Below are 23,033 nucleotides of genomic sequence, written 5' to 3'. Positions count from 1 at the left end.
CTTTTAAATGTGTCGAAAGTATTGCCTTCTGTCAGTCTGTAACAACTGATAAAGTCTTGCAAGTAGAGGTGGCAGAGAAACAAGAAGAAAGTGGAGATGAGGATGAACCAGAACACTTGCCAGTTCCTAAAAAATCAAAAGGAGGATGAAGGTAGGAAATGGGGGTGCTGGGACACTTTCCACTTATCAATATGAGTGCAAATATAATTGCCTGGGCTTCTGCAACCAGAGTAAGTTGATACAAAAGTTTTTCAAGTGCGGTACCAAGGTCATAACATAAAAAACTGTATTGGAGAAACAAACATTTCAGCCATGGTTATAGTGGCCTCCTCCTGGGTCTACTCGATAGTGAAAGGAGGCCACTGTAACCATGGCCTCAATGTTTATTTCTCCTGTATAGCTTTTTACATTATGACATGGTATCCTACTTAGAAACCTTCTATATCATGGCTGAAAATGTTTCAGTGTTAGAATAACCACAAACAATCTGTCAATATATGGAAGACAGGTCGGAAATTCTCAGCGCCTGTTGCAGAACGTAACTACAGTATGACTCAAGAACCTGGATTCTTGTTACATATCCCAATAACATTTCTGAACTCTTAAGCAAATAATTTCTTCCCAGAACAGTTTCTGTGACTTCTCTAGGCAAACTCCATTCCTTTCCTTCCAAAATTCTTTGTTCGTCATTTCCTCCCACCTATTTCTGAAACAACAACTTTGCTTATCTCTATTAGTAACTTACTTAGCCTTAGTTCCTATAGCACACACCTGCCCTCAACCCTGACTAAACAATATCTCTTTCACCTTTGCCCGTTTTATTTCTCCAAGCCAAACAGGCTTTTTGAGTGATTTCATTAATTCTCTATACTCTTCATAAAGATTATTATACCTATTTTTCTCCTTTGTCAGCATCACCGAATTGTGAAATATGTTATGGAAAATGTTCACAGTCATCACAGTGTAAATTATACCTTGATATTTTTTGTAGCTTCGAATCCATCTAACTGATTTAACAATTCCAACATCGTTCTCTGCACTTCTGAGTCTCCACCGCTTCCCGATTCTATTCGTGAGGAACCAATTGAATCAATTTCATCCATGAAAATAATGGATGGTGCATGCTCCCTGGAGAATAAAAACAAAATAATCATCATATATTCTGTTCGCCTAAATTACCAAATCACAACTGCACAAAACAACTTACCTTGCCATTACAAACAATTCACGAACCATACGAGAACCTTCTCCAATAAATTTCTGAACTAACTCTGAACCAGAAACACGGATGAATGTACATTCTGTGTGGTGTGCTACAGCACGGGCAAGCAACGTTTTCCCTGCATCAAAAGCAAAAGCTGTCATTGTCGATCTAAGTGAGACATATCAATAATACAAAAAAGTTTTACAGAAACTGTGGAAAATATAAAATTATTTTCAGTGCTGTATTTCTCTGATGTGACAGTATGGATTACTGTACCTGCATTTGCACCACTAATTGCAAGTACTATGTATTCTTAAGGTATTTTACATAGTATCACTGACTCATGGAGGAGAGATTATTTCTAAAGAGGAGTGGTGTGCAAAAATAAAGCACACAAACATCATCATAGTTTACTTATTGTGAGGGAGAATTGCTTCTTGAAAGACATCATGTGCAAGATAGAGTAAACAGAAATAGTGGTTAGTTGTAGCATGTTTATTAAAGTGCCATACTGTCTGTATACACATGGTGTGTAAATAAAGAAAACTCGCTATTCAGAAGAAGCTCACTATTATTCACAAGACAGCTATATTGTTAAACATCTTAACATAGCAAAGAAATGTAATTTGGCCTTGTCTTCTTCGTGAGTTATAAACACTCATAAATAATTTACATTTTTTTAGAATGTAGATGTTAAAGGTCTCCATACAAAATAAAAAGAAAGCACTTGCAGTTCATCAGTCAAAGATCTAGAATCATCCTCCTCAAATGGTACCAAAGAATGAGACTTGGAAGCATTCACACGGACAGAAATGTACTGCAAGAGAATACAGTGTCTCTACAACATCAGCATTGTCATAAGAGTTTTGACACGTTAGTGACAGTCTATGGTCTGATTCCACCACCACCACCTCCTCCTCCTCCTCCTCCTCCTCCTGACTGAATTTGCGTACCCCTTCATTTCACATTCGAAGTGTGATAACATTTTTTTCTAAATATTTATGTAGCGTTCATCTATGGCAGGATGTGGGTACCATTCCATTATTTACCTAGCTGGATGTCGGAAACTGCTTAAAACCCAATCGAGTATGGCCATCTCACAAGCTCTTGTTGTTAATCTGTGAGACTGATTCAATCTAGGGCAGGCTCTCCTCCCAGAATACTGGAAGAAGCATGTTAACACACTTGGCTATCCAAGCAAATCAAAAGAAGATCATAAATGTAAGCAGAAACAGTGAGAACCAGGTGTGCAAGCACTCCAGTACCTAGCCTCAAAGATTATATCTCTTTTGTAAATTCAGAATAAAAACACAAGGTTTTACTTAGCTAGTATCCTAGCTGTGTCAGTTCATAAAACAAAAACACTGGCAAACTCCTTTGCTGTTGATGCTATCTGCCTCTGGAACAAGCTGCCTTGCAGTCTTCACAGAATTTGTAGTCCTGCTACTTTCAAGAAAAAGTTGAAGAAATTCCTCCTGCCATCTTCAACGCACTTTTCCACAACTGATGTATATGGCCAGTTTTCCCTTACGTCAAAAAGCAAGGCCAATGTTCCTATCTTCTCCCACTTATGCTTCTTTTCCTTTCTCTATGAATCAACACCTTATTCTCCCTTATGTTCTTTAACAGCGTGTTATCACTTTCATCTTCCCTTCCTCATCCATCTCTTTCTCCTTGCCCACTGCTGCTAGCATTCATAATTAAAAATCTACCCTATTGTAACCGCTATTTTTTTTTTACCATGTGTGTATGTTATTCTTACCTGTGCTACCGTAATTTGTATTTTTCTTAATTTAGTATAACATACTTACTGTAATACACACATACAACAAAAAAGTTTTCCATCACCCCAGTTCCCAGAACTCCTGAAGACAGATCTTGACTGTGAATATTGTATCACAAACACAGTCCTTTTGACTGTTCAGAGATGTCACTAAACCCACCCTAAGATGTAAACAACCATGCATGAGCAGCACCTATTAGACTGAGGGGGTCGAACAGCCGATCAGCCTCCAGTCATTCACCAAGAAGGAGGTACACAGCTCGTGTTGTTTGTAGTTCAACCATGCCTAGACTGTAAATACTATGGTTTGATTGCATCCGCCTTGTTAGTTTGTGTCAGGATGGGCTCTCAACAAGGGAAGTGTTGTCCAGGTGTCTCGGAGTGAACCAAAGTGATGTTGTTCGGACATGGAGGAGATACAGAGAGAGGAACGCTCAATGACATGCCTCGCTCAGGCCGCCCAGGGGCTACTACTGCAGTGGATGACTGCTACCTACCAATTATGGCTCAGAGGAACCCTGACAGCAACGCCACCATGTTGAATAATGCTTTTCGTGCTGTCACAGGACATCGTGTTACGACTCATGTGGGGCCGACGTACACCACTGGTGGTCATGGAAGGCGCCATAACAGCTGTACAATATGCGAATGCCATCCTCTGACTGATATGGCAAGCATATTGGCGAGGCATTCGTCTTCGTGAACAACAATTTGCGCCCCCATTGTGCACATCTTGTGAATGACTTCCTTCAGGAAAATGACATCGCTTGACTAGAGTGGCCAGCATGTTCTCCAGACATGAATCCTATCAAACAAGCCTGGTATAGATTGAAAAGGGCTGTTTATGGACGATATGACACACCAACCACTCTGAGGTATCCACGCCGAATCGCCATTGAGGAGTGGGACAATCTGGACCAACAGTGCCTTGATTATTTTGTGGATAGTATGTCAGATGAATACAGGCATGTACCGTATTTACTCGAATCTAAGCCGCACTCGAATCTAAGCCGCACCCGAATCTAAGCCGCACCCGAAAAATGAGACTTGAAATCAAGGAAAACAAATTTTCCCGAATCTAAGCTGCTCCTGAAATTTGAGACTCAAAATTCAAGGTGAGAGAAAAGTTTTAGACCGCTCCTCCAAATCGAAAAACAGTTGGTCCATTGTAACGTGAAACACAATTGAGGTCGAATGGATGAAGATACAGCTACAGCAGTTTGGTTCGAGTCGTAAGCTTAACAGTTAAGCTTTACCAGGTAGCCATTGCTATGTGTCAGGCGCTCCATCCGTATTTATACGGGTACCCTTCCTTTTCCGCGTGCTTCGTCTGGTTTGAATCGATTGCTTATTTTGCTTTGATCTGATAAGTGCCGTTCTCTTCGTTACAGGTGTTTATGTCACTCTAAGCTGAAAATGCATTATTGTACTGTGTTATGCATTATTTGTTACATTCTGATAACATGTGTTTACGACTTGTCGCCGCTCGCGGCAAGGCTTGCTTTTGTGCGCGCTACCGCGGCTTTTTAAAAAAAAATTAGAGGAATTTCTCATAAGCGAAACAATGGCGAGAGTCTGCTATTTGTTGTTACTTAAACTGCTGCTTTCTTTGATAATGATCAACAAGAATCAAATAATAGACTGTGTATGATAGAAGATGTTCTGAACTAGAGTTTAGCGAAAATTTTTCTCCGTTTGAAAATCTTTGCAGACGACTCTTTAGTACATTACATTCTGGACAGAAATTAGGGTCATCTTAGATTTAAAAATCTAGTCAGTTGCCGTGCTTAGTTTCTGACTGTTTCACTATTCAGCATAAGAATAATACGAATATAAACATGACATGATACGTATATTCATCCGCGTTTGCTGTTCTAGTTTCGTAGTTTATTAGGCGGACAGGATTTAAATGAAATAGCACCAAACACGAAAGAATACATGGCATAATGTTTACATTATTGTCCCTTTTAACTTATTTACTGACACAGAGGTTTTGGCGCCATTATTTATCTTTGTGCCTGCAAAGCACACCTGTGTAGCGCGCCATATATTTGACGGCAGAAGTTAGTTGTGGCGACACCTACCAACAATTTTCAGAACTTCCGCTTACTTCGCACTCGATTCTAAGCCGCAGGTGGTTTTTTCGATTACAAAAACCGGGAAAAAAGTGCGGCTTAGATTCGAGTAAATACGGTATCAATGCAAGAGGATGTGCTGCTGGGTATTAGAGGTACTGGTGTGTACAGCAATCTGAACCACCACCTTTGAAGGTCTAACTGTATGGCGGTACAACAAGCAATATGTGGTTTTCATGAGCAGTAAAAAGGGCGGAAATAACTTTTATGTTTATCTCTATTCCAATTTTCTGTACAAGTTCCAGAACCGAAGGGATGCAAAACTTTTTCCAATGTGTGTATAATATAATTGGATGGATAAAAAATTTACTCACCATGCAGTGGCAGGAGGATGCACATATAAAGGTACCTAAATCTACAAGATTTTGGAGCCAGTTGCACCTTCTTCTGGCAAAAGGGTTGATGGGGAAGGAAGAGAGTTGAAGGAAAATGACTGGTGAGCTTTAGGAAATGAGCAAAGTTCAGAAAAGTTGTCCAGAACTTCAGGTCAGGGAGACTTACCAGACAGGATAAGAAGGAAAGAAATCCTGCTATTTTTAAGAAAAAGTATAGAAGTCTCCCCTGACCTGGGGTTCTGGATTACTTTTTGAAACTCACCAAATCTCACCAGTCCTTTTCTTCATCACTCTTCCTTCCACTTCAACCATTCAGTCAGAAGAAGCCACTGGCTCCAAAAGCACGAAAGCATGCAAATTTGAATACCTTCATATGTGTTTTCTCCTGCTACCACTTGGCAAGTAGATTTTTTTTATCAATCCAATTACATTATATTTTCATTGATTTAGTGTAATACATGCAATGTAAAATATGTAGAATGCCTGGTTAGATCTTGGAGGGGGGGCTGATGGCCCTAGTATTCTCAGGTTAAATAAATCAAAAAATAAAATAAATATTAGAACAATACTTTATCATAGGTCATACAATGATATATGCACAGACATATTTTCGGTTTCTACCAAATAAATTTTTAGAATTTACTCTTCTCAGAAATTTAATCTATTAATTTGTGTGTGTGTGTCACATGAAATGATCGTATGGCATTGTTGGCCGGGAGACCCCATGCGGGGAAGTTCGGCCGCCGTATTGCAAGTTCTTTTTAGATGACGCCACTTTGGCGACTTGTGTGTGTCAATGATGATGAAAAACACACAACAACCAGTCATCACGAGGCAGAGAAAATCCCTGACCCCGCCGGGAATCGAACCCGATACCCCGTGCGCGCGCGCGAACACACACACACACACACACACACACACACACACACTCTTATGTGCAGAAAACTGAAAACCTGTCTTTGCAGCCCACTCCTCTAACCGCACTGTAAGTTGCAACTGATGGCTCACTGTTGCAACACTGAAACACTGCAAGAGGAACAGAAAACAGAAAAAATTGTCTACAAATAAGGAGTATTGTACAGGACTCCTTACTGTAGATGTGACACTGTTGATGGCTATGGCAAAGAAGGTAACACTTAAACACTCCCCTGAGGAACACCAGTTGCTCAAATCGATCAGAGAATGTGTCACCAACTTGGGTCCTAAAAAAACTGCTGAGACAGGAAAGACCGTATGAAGATGGGCAGGCAGCACCAAAAGCCCCATTGATGCAGCTGTGCGAGAATACACTGTCTCCAAGTAGTATCGTATACCTTGCTTATACTGAAGAATATGCCGAAACAGTGATCTTTACAGAGGAAAGCCTGCTGAATAGCTGCCTCTACAAGGGTCAGGTTGTCGACAGTGGACCGAAATCTTCTGAATCCACACTTAGAGGGGCTAAGGAGTTGCCTGGTCTCTAAGAACCAGACCAGACGACGGTTAACCATTTGCTGATCAAGGCAATACTCCGATAACCACGGGGACATGTGCAGTCCTTTCCTGGTTTGAGGACAGGGATCAGAATTGCCTCCCTCCACAAGTTGGGGAAGTTGTCTGTCTGTCATATTAGATTAAAACATTTGAGGAGGATTTCCTTTGATGCCACTGGCAAAAGTCGAAGCATGTAGTACCAGATTTGGTCGTGACTGGGTGCAATGTCATGAATCTCAGTCAGTGACAATTCAAGCCCCAACATGGAGAAAGGGGAGTTGTAGGCATCAGAACTGTTGGACCTGAAGTCCAACTTATCCCTCTCTACAGTTGCACGATAGCAAAGAAACACCATATCCTGTCTTGTATTGACAGTAGTTTGTGACAAATGTTCGGCCAGCGTCCGAGCAATGTCTCTGGGTGTTGTTTGGAGGCACCCCTGTTTCAGCACTGCTGCTATCGGTAGACGGCTGCATTTACCAGAAGTCTTCTGGATGGCTTCCCATACTTTTAGAGAAGAAGTGGAACAATTGATGAAGTCCAGGAACACTTGCCATGAACTTTTCTTACTCTCCCTAACGCGTCAAGGCTTGGCCATCACGACTTGAAAGGCCCTAAGGCTGTCGGCTGTCGTTAGCCATTTAAAATGTTCAAGAGCTGCACACCTTTCCCAGATTGCGGAACAGCACCAAGGTAATGGTTGCCTCCTAATATGACCTGCGGACTGTGGGATCAAGAAGTTAGCAGCATGATGGATCACTTGTGTGATATGGTCCACCCATCCTTGGATGCTGTCACAGTGTTCGAACACAGCCAGTTAGCTGAACGCATGCAGTTAGCCCTGCTGACCATCCACTTTGGGGGCTTAACTTCCAGTGGTGAGCCATTTGGTAGGTGAAGGCGGATTGGGAAGTGGTCACTTGAATGAAGGTCGTCAACGACCTCCCACTGAACAGAATCAGTGAGTGTGGGAGAACAGAAATAGAGGTCGACGGCTGAGAATGACCCAGCAGCAGTAGAGAAATGTTTGAGTAACTTGTTGAGTATGCACAGCTCGTGAGACATTATGAGGCCCTCCAAAACCTGACCCTGAGGGCAAGTATTGGTCGAGCCTCCTCTGTAAAGATCACTGTTTCGGCATATTCTTCAGTATAAGCAAGGTATACGATACTACTTGGAGACTGTGTATTCTCGCACAGCTGCATCAATGGGGCTTTTGGTGCTGCCTGCCCATCTTCATACGGTCTTTCCTGTCTCAGCAGGATATGATGGGCACTGAAGTCTCCCAGGAGGAGGAATGGTAGCGGGAGTTGTGCAATAAGACCCGTGAGAGCCTCAGAGTCTAGTGCATCTTGCAGTAATCAGTGATCCAAAGACAAACATGAATTTGAAGTTAGCAGCAGCTGCAGGTCAGTAGCCAAGGGGAGAACAGAACAGTGGTGTGTATTAGTAACAAACACTGTGACACCTTCCTTGGCCCTTTCCCCTGGCAGGTCATCCTCATGGTATAGCGTATATCGCTGTAGCACAGGGATATCTGTAACTTTAAAATGCATTTCTTGTAAACAAAAGCACGAGGGACGTGCCAGTGCTAGGAGTTTCAGTTCCTCCATATGAGTCCTGAACCCATTCACATTCCACTGTAATACGAAATAATTGGGGGGAGGGGGGGGGCGTCAAGCACTTTAAGGGCAAGGGGGAGTGGAGGGACTGCCTGGATCCAAGGCATCTAACTCCATGATATCCTTCTCGTCAGTCAGGCGGGAAAGAATGACATCTGATGGTACTCTGGACAGCTTTTGACCCGAACGTCATGAGCCTTTCACTGCACCCTGTCCCTTCGAGGATGAGGGGGAAAGGGGACGTTGAGAGGGACTCTGCTTTCCTTGTACCTTCTGGATGCTCACTGCGGAACTGTTGTTGGTCTTTTCTGGTGCAGCTGCCTGGACTGCTTTGTCCTTACTCTTTTTCCTTCGACATGTACATGTGCAAGTTCAGGTGCTTGTGGTGGATGCTGGCACACTAGGCATCAACTGTGTTGAAGTTCCGCCTTGGGAATAGGCTTCAGCACCATGGAAGAATATAGGGTGGCAAAGACAGGGGGTTTCGTTGCCTTATATTCTTTTTCGGCTTCAGCATAGGGGATCTGCTTGGTCACTTCTCTCTTGTATTTTGTGTTCTTCACCAAAAACGGGGCATTCTTGGCTCCAGATTGGGTGGTTCCCAGAGCAGTCGATGGAGATCACCAGAGACGGGCAATCAGTCCCAGCGTCAGGAACGCCTTTTCCGCAGTTCCCGCAGATTGCTTCACCTCCAAAACTCATGGTTGTATGACCAAAACACTGGCACTCATAGAACCACATACGGTTTGGAATGTACGGCCGAACATTAAGTAGAAGGAACCCTGCCACAAGGTGTTCAGGCAGTGTCGGAGAATTGAATGTGACAATGAAAGTGGCAGTCTTTTCAGTTGCTCCATTATTCCTGCGCGTTCGTTGCTCCATATTGACTATTCCCTGGGATGCCCATTCTTGCTTCAGTTCTGCTATGTCTACGTCCATGATATCTTGGCATGTGACAACGCCCTTACTGGAGTTGAGAGAGGTGTGCATCTCAACAATGATATCTTAATCACTCAGTTTCTGCAATTTCTTAAGATGGTCTACCTGCTTTGACCTGTTACTTTTGACCAACACTGAGCCATTACGCAATCGTTTATAGACCTTAATGTTCCAGCAAGGCCTTCCAAGCATTATCGATATAGATGGGAGATACTTTTTCAAAAGTCCTCTCCTTCCTTTTTATCACCAGAAACACACTGTTGTTCACGATTCCACGAGGCCTGTTACCGCAGTCCAAAGTGTTTTTATTATCAGGAGGACTAGCCTCTCATTCTTTTGGATGAATGGGTGTGAATACTCCCAGGTGGTACACCCTTTCCACAAGGAGGAGGAGAAGAAGAAGAAGAAGAAGAAGAAGATTTCGAGGGTTCCATCTTGGCCCCACAAGCAGTTAGGGAAATAAGGGTCCACTCAGAGCCCCATGCCTGAGTAAGCCTTATACAACTGAGGTTAGACAGATTCCCCCAGAGGTTGTCCGCTAATGACTGTTCCACCGCAACAGCCATGCATCCCATCAGCACGCAGCACACCTTGAGACAGAGGGTTGTTTTTTTTTAATGGAGGTTTACCCTGTCCTCGCGATCCGGGTGGTCAAGCCAAGATCCCCATTCCCTGAGACACACAACATTCCACCGCCGCACCACAAAGTGGTCGCTGAGGGTGGTCAAGCCGAGATACCTGAACATAATTCATTTCGTGAAATTAGAGTACACAATGGTGGTTGTGCAGAGTTCAAATTAATTCTTTGAGAGAAGGGAAGTAAGGAACATCAATATTTTTGAGATTATGCACAAGCTTATTGCTGTCTGGGTACACTATGACTTAACACACTTTTCGGAACTGTTTCCAAAATGCTGCCTATGCTCCAATAGCTACTGACTTCTCAAAAGGAGCATGGGAAATCAGCATGGGTGTTTTATCAAGTGTAGTATGTTGGCCTGTCTTCTTGTGATGACATCCTGACCGTCACACCTCAGATAGATGTAACTGAATTACGAGAGGCTCATAAAGAGGGGGAAGCTGAAGTTCATTATAGTGGTGGGAAGGGTGAAAACGAAGAATCAAACGCACCAAATTTTTCTGTAGCTGTGCAAGGACTTGACATCATTTTTGAGGATTTAAAAGATTTCCTTTATCCTTATCATCATGTTTATCCTATGTCTATAATTGAACAAAATAACTTGTTAATAAAAATACTGAATATTACTTTCAACTAAAATTCAAATTGTGAGTCATTGTTTCAGTATAGGTGAGCTAATGTCTTCTTAAAGGACAAACATTTAGGTTCCGAGGTTCATTCTACTGCACACATTATCCAAGGTATCAAAAATCCATACATATTAGTATCTGCCTACATTCCATGTGAGTTGCAATAATGCTTGTTTTACTAAAGTAAAACATGAAGCCAAATATGTCACAAGGATGCTAAAATTATTTTTAACGATACTGACTTTATGTGGAATAGATGACAAACTGCTAAAAACAGGACTTACCATATTACATGAGCATAAGATGACCCACTTTTTTAAGAGGCTTCTTTGGAAAAATATATTTTTTATGTATTCTGACTAATCAAAGTTACATACTTTCATTGACCTAAGGTATCTGCCTAAAATGTTTACGTTACACATATTCTAAACTTTGCCATTTATTGACAGACTGTATTTTGATAATACAAGAAGAACTAAACAAAAAGAAAATGTTTACATTAATTTTTATCTTTACTGCCTTTTTAGTTTAGGTAGCCTGTCGTCTTTGGTATCCCTTTTTTAAACCATCATCATTCTCAGCATCCTAAGAGGACAGCTGTGAAACTTATACCTTCATAATCAGAAGTACTTGGCTGTGGTTATGGTGGGACCTGAGTCAGCTTTTTTTCCCTGAAGGAATAGCGGATTTTGCTTCTATACTGGTGTGAGAATGTTACAATGTCTCTTGCTTCCAAACATACTATCTGTCCACTAATCTCTCATTGGCTGTTTAGAACTATCAGCTGACACAGCCCCTATCATCCCCGCCATACATCACGACGAGCATCGACAACACAGCTGCACTAGCTCCAATCTAGACTTTTACCATCTCCCGTAGAAGTATGTGCTATTGTTGAGTATTTGTCCAATTTTAAAGTCAGTTCGACTGTGAGTGTAAATGGATTCAGGCAAACTGCAGTTTAAACATAGTAGATGTTCATAAAAAGCCCAAGTATGCCGTGTAGATTCCAATGGTTGGCAGTACAGTGAAATTTGCTGCCTGTGCATGCCCACCCATCCCACGTTCATCGTAGTTCAACTTCTCAGCCAAGCTGGTGTGACTGCACCCCCCTGCAACCATTCCATTGTGCTGTGCTTGAGCGACAGTGAAACACACACAGCAATATCTTCTGGGGTCCAGGTCATATGCAACAACAGCAACTAGTATGTAAATAAAAGATCCCAATCACGATTCAGTACAATTTTCGAAATTTCGCTCATCCCATACTCCTGTGACATCTGTCTGTGCTATTTCTACAACAGGTCTTTCTGCCATAATTTATTCTTGTGATAACAACTGCTGTCTGCTTACTGTGATTACTGTTTGTTAGACATTTCACTCTGGTTTAATTTTCTTCCTCATTTCATCTGAATGTCACCCTCTTGTTCAAAAGCTGCTAATGTTTTCCCCCACAGGATTCTAAGATGTGAACAGCAACCAAATTTCTTATTTACAACCCACTTGGTAAATTGTTACAGTTTCTCAGAACCAAATGAATACTGACTGGAGTTCAGAATCAGGTAATGGATTTTGACGGACATTTTCGCCTTTGAGTGTTACCTTTACTTAAAAAGCAGCATAAATGTATGTTTACAGTATCTAAGATCTACAAGAACTTTTATTGCAAACCAGTAAAAAAAAAAAAAAACAACACCTTGTTAGTTCATAGAATTTAATGCTATTTTCTCTTGGGTTTCACAAAATTGTCAATTTTAAAGCACAGCATCAGTCTGTTGTGGTAACTACTTCACAAGTTCTCGACTATCCCTTGCACTAGTACTGCGAGTCAAATGTCATGTGACCGTTCCGAGTAAGATCCATACTGTATGAAGCACTTTGGCATATCAGAAAATCTTGGGCCTATTCGAACAAGTAGTTTTTGCTAAGCCCTACTCTTCGGAATTCTCCAAAATTAATTTTCTATGGAACCTCAGTGGCCAAAGCTCCCTGTTGTGACTCGCCGATCATTCAAAGCGCCGCCGCACAATTACGCGCGTCCTCTACGTGCGGCGCTGTCTGCCAGCCATGCAGCAGCTGCGCCACCTAAGCGGCCAGCCGAGCAGCGGCCGCTAGACTGGGACTCAGTGCTCATTCGAATGCTAACGTGTACACATGTCTTGCTTGTCAACTTACTCTGTGACTTATATGTGTTGTGTCGTTCTGAAATATATTTGTTAAACTTGACGTTCTAACACTCCCCTCCTTAAACGTACAGTGACCCTAATGATAATCCATTAAACAATGTAAAAACGTTGACCTTACCAGCAATAGTTTAATCTGTGAATATGACAACCTTTTATTTTTCCGATGATGAAACTGGGAAAAAATATTATCTTATAATTGGATAAATACAGTATATGGTGTATGGGAATTAGCATTTGAAATGATTCCTGCAAAAGCAGTCCAGGTATCAAACACTGGTTTGAACACCACAGAGTCTGACAATGTGTGGGCATAAAAGACATGGCCTGATCTAGCCCCTCATCATCAAAGCTGGTTTCTGCAGCCTCCACGGGAAGACTTATAACTCATCAGGACCCTGGACCACAATGTTGTTTCGAATGCCTAAGAGGAGCAATGAATCAGAATAAAACATATGGCTTCAGTTATATACCGATAACAACAAACTAGATATAACTGAAACAAAAACAGTACACCTGAAGCAATCTGTCACACCCAGATTTTGCATAGATACAGAAAGCATTCGCTATAAATACTGTGCTATTGTAAAGGTAATATATTTTATTAAGCATTGTGACATATGAGAAAAGTGAGTTAATTTTCCTTTAATGTGATACCAGACAAAAATCTTCTATTTTAATTAAGGAGATCTGGAACTGGACAAAAAAAAATCAAGTAATTTACTCCTTGTTTGCCAGCAACAGTAGCCAAGGACCTGCAAATTTTGATTCTTATAGAACTGTTTTACTAGAAGTGTCACAAAGCAATTTAATTAGCTACTTTGAAACACAAACGTACAAAACTGTGACACACACACACACACACACACACACACACACACACACACACTTGAAAGGACCAAAATTAAAATATCTTGGACAGGAGCAATAAGCAAAACTGAATGGCATATTAATACATTTCAAGAGTAGTTAAAAAAGTGGGCAAAATTATGACATGACTAAAAACTCATGACAGATCACCAAGAAAATAATTATGACATGGCTAAAGAACTGATTACAGACCATAAAGAAAAAAATATTACCTGTTCCTGGAGGTCCATAAAGTAGAACACCTTTTGGCTGTGCAATGCCTAATGCATCAAATAACTCTGGGTGTTTCACTGGCAATTCAATAACCTCCTTTATTTCTTTGATCTGTTTATCTAGGCCACCAACCATTTCATATGTGCTGTCAGGCACCTTTTCAACCATCATGAGGGAGACTAATGGGTCAACCTGAAATAAAAAAGCAACTTATAAGATACTTAATTCTGAGTAAAATGCAGCTCCAATTAAGGTCATTTGAAAATAAAGTGAGAGATAATCACACAGAAAGAGGAGAACTTCTCAAAAGCCCTATATCTGGACATAGGTCTCCTAGTTGTGCCAACAAACAGCGCTAATGTTTGCTTAAGAAAATCTATAGTATTGTATTTCCTAGTAATTTAAGAATATTAAGTGTGAAGATATGTAGCATGCTTCCTGGTTTCAGTTCCTTGAGTGGGGCAAAGGGTGATAACATAGCTCTTACCAACACATTAAATCCAGCACAAGAACAATTACTGGAGTATTTATTAGCCACAAGGATCAGTCTACTAGTTATTCAGATTGATACCAAAAATTCTATCGCAAACAAGAAGTGATCAAGATTTCCTCATAGAGACAGTGTCTTTTTTCATAAAAGCATAAACAGTCCTTTTGAAGTTTGGATGAAACTATGGAATTACCAGAAAGCAATTTTTTTTTCTTTCTGTCTTCTTGGGAATTTCCTAGGTACACTTTTTGAAAGTTCACAACAGGTTACTATGACCAAGTTGTGTATTATGCAGTACAGACATTGTGGAAGCCAATAAAGTAAAGGCAAAAGACAGTTTTAAGACTTGTAGTATGTGTACCTGAAACCCCAAAACCCCTCTACATAACTGTTTACAGCCTATGGAATGATGGATACTGGCTGTATAAGTGGTGGTAATTCTATTGAAATATGCTCACACTGTCCATCAAAAAACATCAATATTAAACAACAATAATTACAAAGCACCATTGGTCCTTGGCTACATTTCCACACTGAACATGTGGCAGTGTTAACTGAACTGTCTCAGTTCAGCAAATTTTAACAGAATATAATTATGGTGTTATAACACAGAATAAAATGACAATCAAGTCACTGACATCTTGTCCAAAAAAAGTGTGGAAAAGTGTGTGTGTGTGTGTGTGTGTTTTGGGGTTTATGGGTGCTCAACGGTGATGTCATCAGCTGCCTTATACTCATTAAAACAAACAAATGTGGAGATGATCTCTAAAGCTGTTGCACACTCAAGCACTTGAAAGGACCGCACAATACTGTATACCACATGAGCTAAAACAACTTAAAAAGAAGAAAATTACCTATAAATGAAATTAAAAAACAAATAAAATGACAAAGGAGCTAAAACAAAAGCAGAAGGAACTGCCACTTACAAAAAAACTTGGGCAGAGCCAGTCACCCTGTTAACACATTAAAACCATCTCTCTAAAATCTTAGGAAAATGCTGGACAGTCCACAAAACTTGAACCACATTCATTTGAATGTCACTTAAAATAGAGGACAGGTCCAGCGCCAAATCCGCCGCGGCTCTTTGGTCGGAAAATAAAACACAGTCCAATAAAATGAGGCGCACAGTGATCTCTATGCCACAAACACTACACATTGGAGGGTCTTCTCCCTGGAGCAAGAAGCCACGTGTCACAGAGCTGAGGCCTATGCAAAGACAAGTAAGAAGGACCTCGTCCCGGTGATGTAGCTGGAAGAAGGTACGCCATAGCCACACTGTGGGCTTTACTAGACGTAACTTACTGTCAATCACTTCCAAACATGCATTCTCCCACCTATGCATGACTATGGATCTCAAAAGCGAGGCCATAGCATGCAGGAGGATGGTACACTGAAATAACAGAGATAGCATGCAGGGGGATGGCACACCGAAACAACAGAGGATCACAACACACCACCTTGCCTGCTAGATCCGCCCTTTCATTCCCTGCAATACAAATGCGCCCTGGCACCCAGCAGAAAGACGCCTCCTACCCCAGTTGTTGTAGTTTGAGGAGGGCATCCTGGATATTCTGGACTATTTTATCTGCTGGGTACAAACAATATTGAGAGTGAAGAGCACTCAAAGAATTGAAACAGACAAGAAATTTAGCACTAAAAGAACGTTTCATCTGCTCCAGTGCCCACAATATCGCACATAATTCTGCATCTGAGACAGTATAAAGTCTCAATGCAGCCTGTCCTTGGTTGACTGATTCATTGAGAGGGTTTATGGACCAAATGGCGAGATCATCAGTTCCGTGATTCCGAAGCGAGTCACAGATGAAAGAGGATCCGCTAAAACTGGACGGATCCAGTTGGGAGTCAAACTATAAAATAATGAAGTTGAAATACACAAAGTAAAAGGCATAAAAGGTGAGACCAAATCTAAAAACTGGGAAAAAGGGGTGGTCCTTTCATGTGTGTGTGGTCATGGGGCCCCAGACCAAGAGGACATGAAGAGAGGTCCCAACCACAACCACTCTGCCCCTGTTCCAACAGTTAATTAAAACTTTATATCTGGAAATAAAAACCACTTTTATGGAGGATATGGACATGGACATGTTCGTATTGGCACACGACAGCAAGATCTTTAGCACCCGCGCAGAAACTGACTGACATGAGTGTCAGTAAAATACACAAAACAGGAAGATAAAACAGCATGTAAAACACGGATACCAAAAGTTGGAAAACTACGTGCGTACCCGGACAGAACCACGGGATGAAGTATTGCATCGGTAGTAAAATACCAATGACACAGGAAGAAAGTGGTGTAAGGAGCTACAACAATATGGCAGGTGGATATGGCTGGCTGACCACAAGAACGAAAAAAGGAGAAGCCAGCCACTCTGCAACACACTAAAACCTCCAGCCTAAAACTTGAGGCCAGAGTCCAGACACACCTCGAAACTTTAAAACCTTAGTCACACTCGTTGCATGGAATCCCCTTGTCCAGAGAAAATGAACACACACTCCAAGCCATTTATTGGAAGCTGACAACTTGGGTGCCCCAGTGCTATACCTGTGTGGTCAGGGGGCAATAGCCATGAAAATACGTGACAACCTCTCCCCCACAACAGGCTGACTACTGTGTTGGGGTTTAAGCACTTTGCATGTATCCCATGCATTAGGTGAATAGGTGGAATTGCACATCTGGTGGGATGTGTGCCACTTTGGGTGGCCTCACCCATAGACCATTTTTCAGAGAAAATTTTAAAAAGTGGATGATCAAACTGGGACCATAGGTGGTTAGTCAGAAAAAGAGATACAATATTGCCTAAAAAGTTGGAAGTGTGACCAGAATGTGAAATGTAGGATAAGTTTGGTCTGCATCAAAGAAGCCATCGCGATTTACAAATCGTAGTGGAAGGATGGTTGGGTAGGGGAACTGCATCTTGTAGTAAGAAGAAATGCTGCAGTGTCTTTGGTCCCCACGTTTGCCACACACACGCTCACAAGACAGTTGTGGGCTTGATCACTTGTGAGCACCTTACTTTTCATCTCATTTTTGCTCTAGGGCAACTGCAGTAGTATCCTGGTGAACCAGTCAGCATCCTGGCTATGATACAGAATGTCTACATATGATGTGTATTAATATTATGCATATTTTTTTATAATGATATTGGAACAGTTACATTCATTTTGAATCCGCCATTCCTTCTGTGTATGGTATATGCCAACAGTATGTCAAAGATTTTACTTGAGAATAACCTAAAGGTTAAAACTGCCATACCAACAATGCAATTTAGAGCCCAGAGTGGTAAAGGCCTTCAAACATTTCAATGAGGCTGTGGAACATTGTGTAATGAAAATATTCCAAAATTTGTTATTCAAAAATGTGACACAACCTTCCAATTCAAATTAAATAACTAAACTTAAAAGGCTATTAAACACTAGATATTCTTACCTTATTAGGAAGTATTTTGTGTAAGGTGTAGCTTTCATTTCGAAGAGCTACCCGAGAATTTGCTGTTACATCATTTATGTCTATGTTCTTATCCAAGTCTACAACAAATTTTCCTTCAGGGTGCACTTTCACCAAGACTTTCTTTTTATCCATAGGCTTTACAACCTCACCTACATAAGATCCTTGCTCTTGCAAGAGCTGAAGTTCTTCACGCAACATTCGAACTGGAAAGAAAGACCAGATCTAAATGATATCTTATTAAAAATAACTCTTGCCTGCCAGCCACACAGTAGATTTACTCTACAGACATTAGCCCTATTGCGGTACAAATTTTTGGCAAGCTATTTCATTTCACAAATATTAAACACAGCATTAATTATTTAGTACATCAAAGAACAAAAAGATTATTAATTTTCACTCACATTTGATTTTAAGGAATTCTTAAACAGACATGCATCAGATAGCATTTGAAAAGTGAGCCAACAAAACGTTATTTATGAAGTGATTGCTGTATTTGCTCAAAATAGACTTGTTTTTGTGGGCTCCAGTCCAAAGACTGGTTTGATGCAGTTTTTCACACTAGTCTATTCTGTTTGAACCTCCTCATCTCTGAATAATTACTGCAGCCCACATCCATTTGAACTGCTTACTGTAGTCAAGACCTGTCTTCCCTTATAATTTGTTCCCCCATTACCAAACAGACTATTCCTTTGTACCCCAGGGTGTGTCCTATCAACGGATCCTTTCTTTTATTCAAGTTGAATCTTAATTTTTTTTTTTCCTCCCAAATCCGATTCAGTAGTTCTTCATTAGTTGCTCTATCTAGCCATCTAATTATCATCCGCATTTCCCTTCTGTACAAGGCTACACACAAATACAGGGTGCCCCAAATGTCCATTAACATTTGAAAATGCACTAATTCATGGAATAATGTAGGCAGAGAGGTAAAACTTGACACACATTCCTGAAGTTACATGGGATCTTACTGAGAACAAAAATGGGTGCAAAACCTGGCCAATAGGTGGCACTGAACAGCAACACGTCAGGTGTGATGTACACCAATGTGTTACAGAATTGCATCATCCTTAGTCAAGTTGATAAAACAGGATGGCACTCCATCCCATACTACTACAGTTGTGAAAGATCTCTTGTGCACACATCATGTGGTGAGGATCATATGCTGAGCCACCACTTCTGTGACGCTCAGCCTCCCAGGTCCCCTAACATCAATCTGTGTGATTATTGGTTGTGGGGTTACCAAACATCACTAGCCTACTGCAGCTGTCTGACTTCATTAGAGATGCCTAAAAAAACATTTGACAGCAATATCCCATCCGACCTACTGATATGCTGTGCAGTGCCATTCACAACATTGTCCTTCAATTACACGTACTACTGATGCATGACGGCCAACATGTTGAGCATTTGTTATAGATAACACTGCCTTTTCTAAATATCAACTGTTATGCTAATATTGCTTTTGTATCGTACAAAACACCATCTGTTGTTGTTTTTGTTTCCAGGGCTCTCAGGTGTCCAGCCGGATGCGATCGTTGAAGTCCCACGATATTTCGGCGAATAACCTTTCCACCATCATCAGGTGGTTCTGATGGAATGGTCTGTCTGCTCATTGTCAGTGTTATTTATGCCCGTCTGTCGGGCTTCGATTCCCTGCGCAGACACTTCGATTGCGGCTGCCGACCCAGGTCCGTGCCCACCCAGGGGTCACGCTGGGTGGTGGAAGATGCAGAATCCTGTGGAGTGTCCTCTGCGTCCGTCGTAGAAGGGTCTTGTGTCCGCTTGTGGCGTGACTCCTTGATGGAGTTAAGTAATGGTTGCCATGCCTTGCTTAGTTGAAAATCTGTGCCTCGGTTTATGAGATTGTCCTTTACGCGAATTTCAATGGCCTCCTTGAATATGCTGCCCCAGTAGAAACTGGTAGGGGCCAGAATCTTGGTGTCTTCGTATTTCGCGTTGTGTCCAGTTCCAAGCAGTGTTCTGCCAATGCCGATTTGGTGGGCTGGCCTAGGCGCATGTGGCGTTGGTGTTCTTTGCAGCGGTCTTCGACTGTTCAGATTATTTGACCAATGTGCATTTGCCACAACCACATGGAATATTATATACACCCACTCTCTTGAGGCCAAATCCATCTTTCACTGTCCCCAGTAGGGCCCGTATCTCAGATGGTGGTCGGAAGACCGTGTCAATTTTGTGTTGTTTTAGCAGTCTTCCAATTTTTTATGTTGCGTTGCCTGCATACAGTAGAAAGGCAAGGCTTGTTTCCTCATCTTTAGATTGTTCTTCATCTGGGTTTCTGCAGTGTTTCCGTCGTCTGAGGGCTGTCTGAATCTGTCGTTTGCTGTATCCGTTCTTGTGAAACACATTTTCTAGGTGTTTGAGTTCTTTGTGCAGACTTTGTTCGTCCAGTATCGAGTATGCCCTATGAACCAGTGTGTTGAGCATCCCGTTTAAATTCGCAGGATGGTGGCAACTCGAGGCATGTAGATCACACCATCTGTTGTTCTTTGTGCATATTCTTGTCTCAAGAAAACCGCATATCATTTAAGCATGTGTGTCAAATTTTTACCCCTCTACCTATGTTACGCAGTGCAGACTGAATTTTCAAATGGTAATTGATTTGTGTGTCCATCATCAGCTATTTTGTTGCCCAAAAAGGAAAATGCGTCAACTTCTTTTAATGTATCACACCTTAATCACATGATTTAGTTCGAAAGCAGTCCATTACCTTGTTTTATTTTCATTATTGTTCATATTGCAGCCTCTTTTCAAGACACTATCCATTCTGTTCAGCTGCTCTTCCAAGTCCTTTGCTGTCTCTGACAAAATTCTGTGTTCCTAACTCGCAAAGTTTTAATTTCTTCACTCTGAACTTTCAATCAGTTTCCAGATTTCACCTTGATTTCTTTTACTGCTTTCTCAATTAACAGACTGAATAACATCAGGAAGAGGTTACAACCATATCTCACTCCCTTCTCAACTATGGCTGCCCTTTTGTCCTTCGCCTCTTAAAACTATGTCTGGTTTCCATACAAGTTGTGTAGTTGTGTATAACCTTTCACTATCTGTATTATATCTTTGCAATTTCAGAGCATGTACTCCATGTAGCATTTTCAAATGCTTTCTCTAAATCTAAAATGCTATAAACACAGGTTTGCCTTCCTTCAAGCTATCCTGTAATACAAGCCTTAGTGACAGTACTGCTTTGTGTGTTCCTACATTTCTCCAGAACCCAAACTGATTTTCCCCGGGATCAGTTTCTACTAGTTTTCCACTCTTATGTAAATAATTCGTGTCTGTATTTTGCAATCATGACTTATCAAATTGACGGTTTGGTAATATTCACACCTGTCAGCACCTACCCATTACCATCTGGATCCTTCCCACCAACTCCAGATTTTTCTTAATTGCACAGGTGGGAACTGTCAGTGCAACATATCCTTCATTCCCGTAACCCCCACCCCCAATCTTCGATCTTTGCTAGTCCCAGTTTCCATCTGCCTCTATCCCATCCCCTTTCTTGCTCCCATTCCAGCCTCACACACTGCTTCTACTCCCCAGCTCACCTGCATGGTTCTTTCTTTTTCTCTGCTTGTCTCCTCTCACTCTCCTCTCCGAGCACACTCCTCCTGATTATGCAACTGTGATTGAGTCAGCATAAGGAGATCGTTGACAACTGCAGTTGGCTGGATGTAGCAGCTTCGTGAGCCTACCTCAAGCAATAATGTAACGCAATTTTGTAAATGTCTGTATGGCAACACCGCAGTTCACAGCTCTGTGGATGGATCCTGAATTTTCCCGAGACTGATCTCTGGGAAAATCAACTGGGGTTCTGTAGAAATGTAGGAGAACATAAAGCAATACTGACATTACGACTTGTCTTACAGGATAGACTGAAGAAAAGCAAACCTGTGTTTATAGCATTTATAGATTTAGTGAAAGTATTTGAAAATGCTGCCTGGAATACATGCTCTGAAATTCTGTAGCTGTTAGCATTTCACGGTTGAAATATGGCTAGAGCACTGCAAGCTATGAGGGATCTTCTTTCACCGTTGCGACTATAGCAGCCCATCATCCTGGCAATGTCACATCCCAGGATATTGCCACAGGCACCACTACATCATCTTCCCCCATTCCTACTCTGCCATCCCTCCCTCACTCCATCTCTTCCATATGGCAACCACCTGTCCCTGCAAAGATTACTACTTGCCCTGTGGAACAAAAGCGCCTTGACATGGCAGTGCCATGTGTGTGCAAGTTGTGCATGTACAAATGAGTATGTATTGTTTCTCTGCCTGATGTAGGACTTTGTCCAACAGTTAAAATCTACCCGTGTGGTATTACATGTGCCTGTCTGCTGTTCAATGCCCCCTCTATGTGGTGGGTAGCAATCTATCCTAATATTTATATTGTTATTTCATCCAGGATTTTGCGCTATATGAGGTATGTCCACAAAGTAAATTCCATTTGATTATACAAAACAAATGTGTACAGATACAGAAAAAAAATATTTATTGTACAAAAACCTACAACGGTTAAACTATTTTTCTACACATCCTCCGAAATTTTGTAGGCATTTGTCATAGCGTGGCACAAGTTTTTGTATGCCTTCTTCTTAGAAGGTTGTCACCTGTGTATTCAACCATGTGGTAACATGTTCTTTCAGCTCGTCATTATCGTTGAAATGTTGACCACCAAGGACAGATTTGAGGCGAAAGAAGATAGGAAAGTCGCTAGGAGCGAGGTCCGGGCTGTATGGAGCATGATCAAACGCGTCCCAATGAAATTTCCGTAAGAGTTGTTTGGTCACATTTGCCGTGTGAGGCCGGGCATTATCGTGGAAAAACACCACCTTTTGACAGTAATCCTCGGCGCTTGTTCTGCATTGCACAGCGCAATTTCTTAATGGTCTTGCAGTAACCATGTGCATTGTTGATTGGCCTCATGGTACGAAATCAATCAGCAAAATGCCTTTTCTGTCCCAATAAAATGGTGCACATGACTTTTTGAGGTGTCAAGATTTGCTTAAGCTTAACCTTCATTGGGGATGAAGA

General features: G+C 41.5%; 1 protein-coding gene across 2 annotated transcripts in view; it reads right to left on the bottom strand.

Annotated features, from left to right (window-relative positions):
- Positions 1-23,033, bottom strand: part of LOC126253383 (26S proteasome regulatory subunit 8) — a 44,608-nt gene that overhangs the window by 7,604 nt on the left and 13,971 nt on the right. For both annotated transcript variants that reach the window (XM_049954674.1, XM_049954675.1), the window contains exons 3-6: positions 17,962-18,185; positions 14,026-14,218; positions 1,208-1,340; positions 975-1,128 (exon numbers count right to left, since the gene is read on the bottom strand). In XM_049954674.1, the coding sequence (XP_049810631.1) occupies positions 975-1,128; positions 1,208-1,340; positions 14,026-14,218; positions 17,962-18,185 (704 nt within the window). The remainder of the gene's footprint in view (positions 1-974; positions 1,129-1,207; positions 1,341-14,025; positions 14,219-17,961; positions 18,186-23,033) is intronic.

The sequence above is a fragment of the Schistocerca nitens genome, chromosome 4 (assembly GCF_023898315.1).
Source record: "Schistocerca nitens isolate TAMUIC-IGC-003100 chromosome 4, iqSchNite1.1, whole genome shotgun sequence".
Classification (NCBI taxonomy): Eukaryota; Metazoa; Arthropoda; class Insecta; order Orthoptera; family Acrididae; genus Schistocerca; species Schistocerca nitens.
Note: the sequence above shows the minus strand (reverse complement) of the source record. Positions and strands in the feature narration are given on the sequence as shown.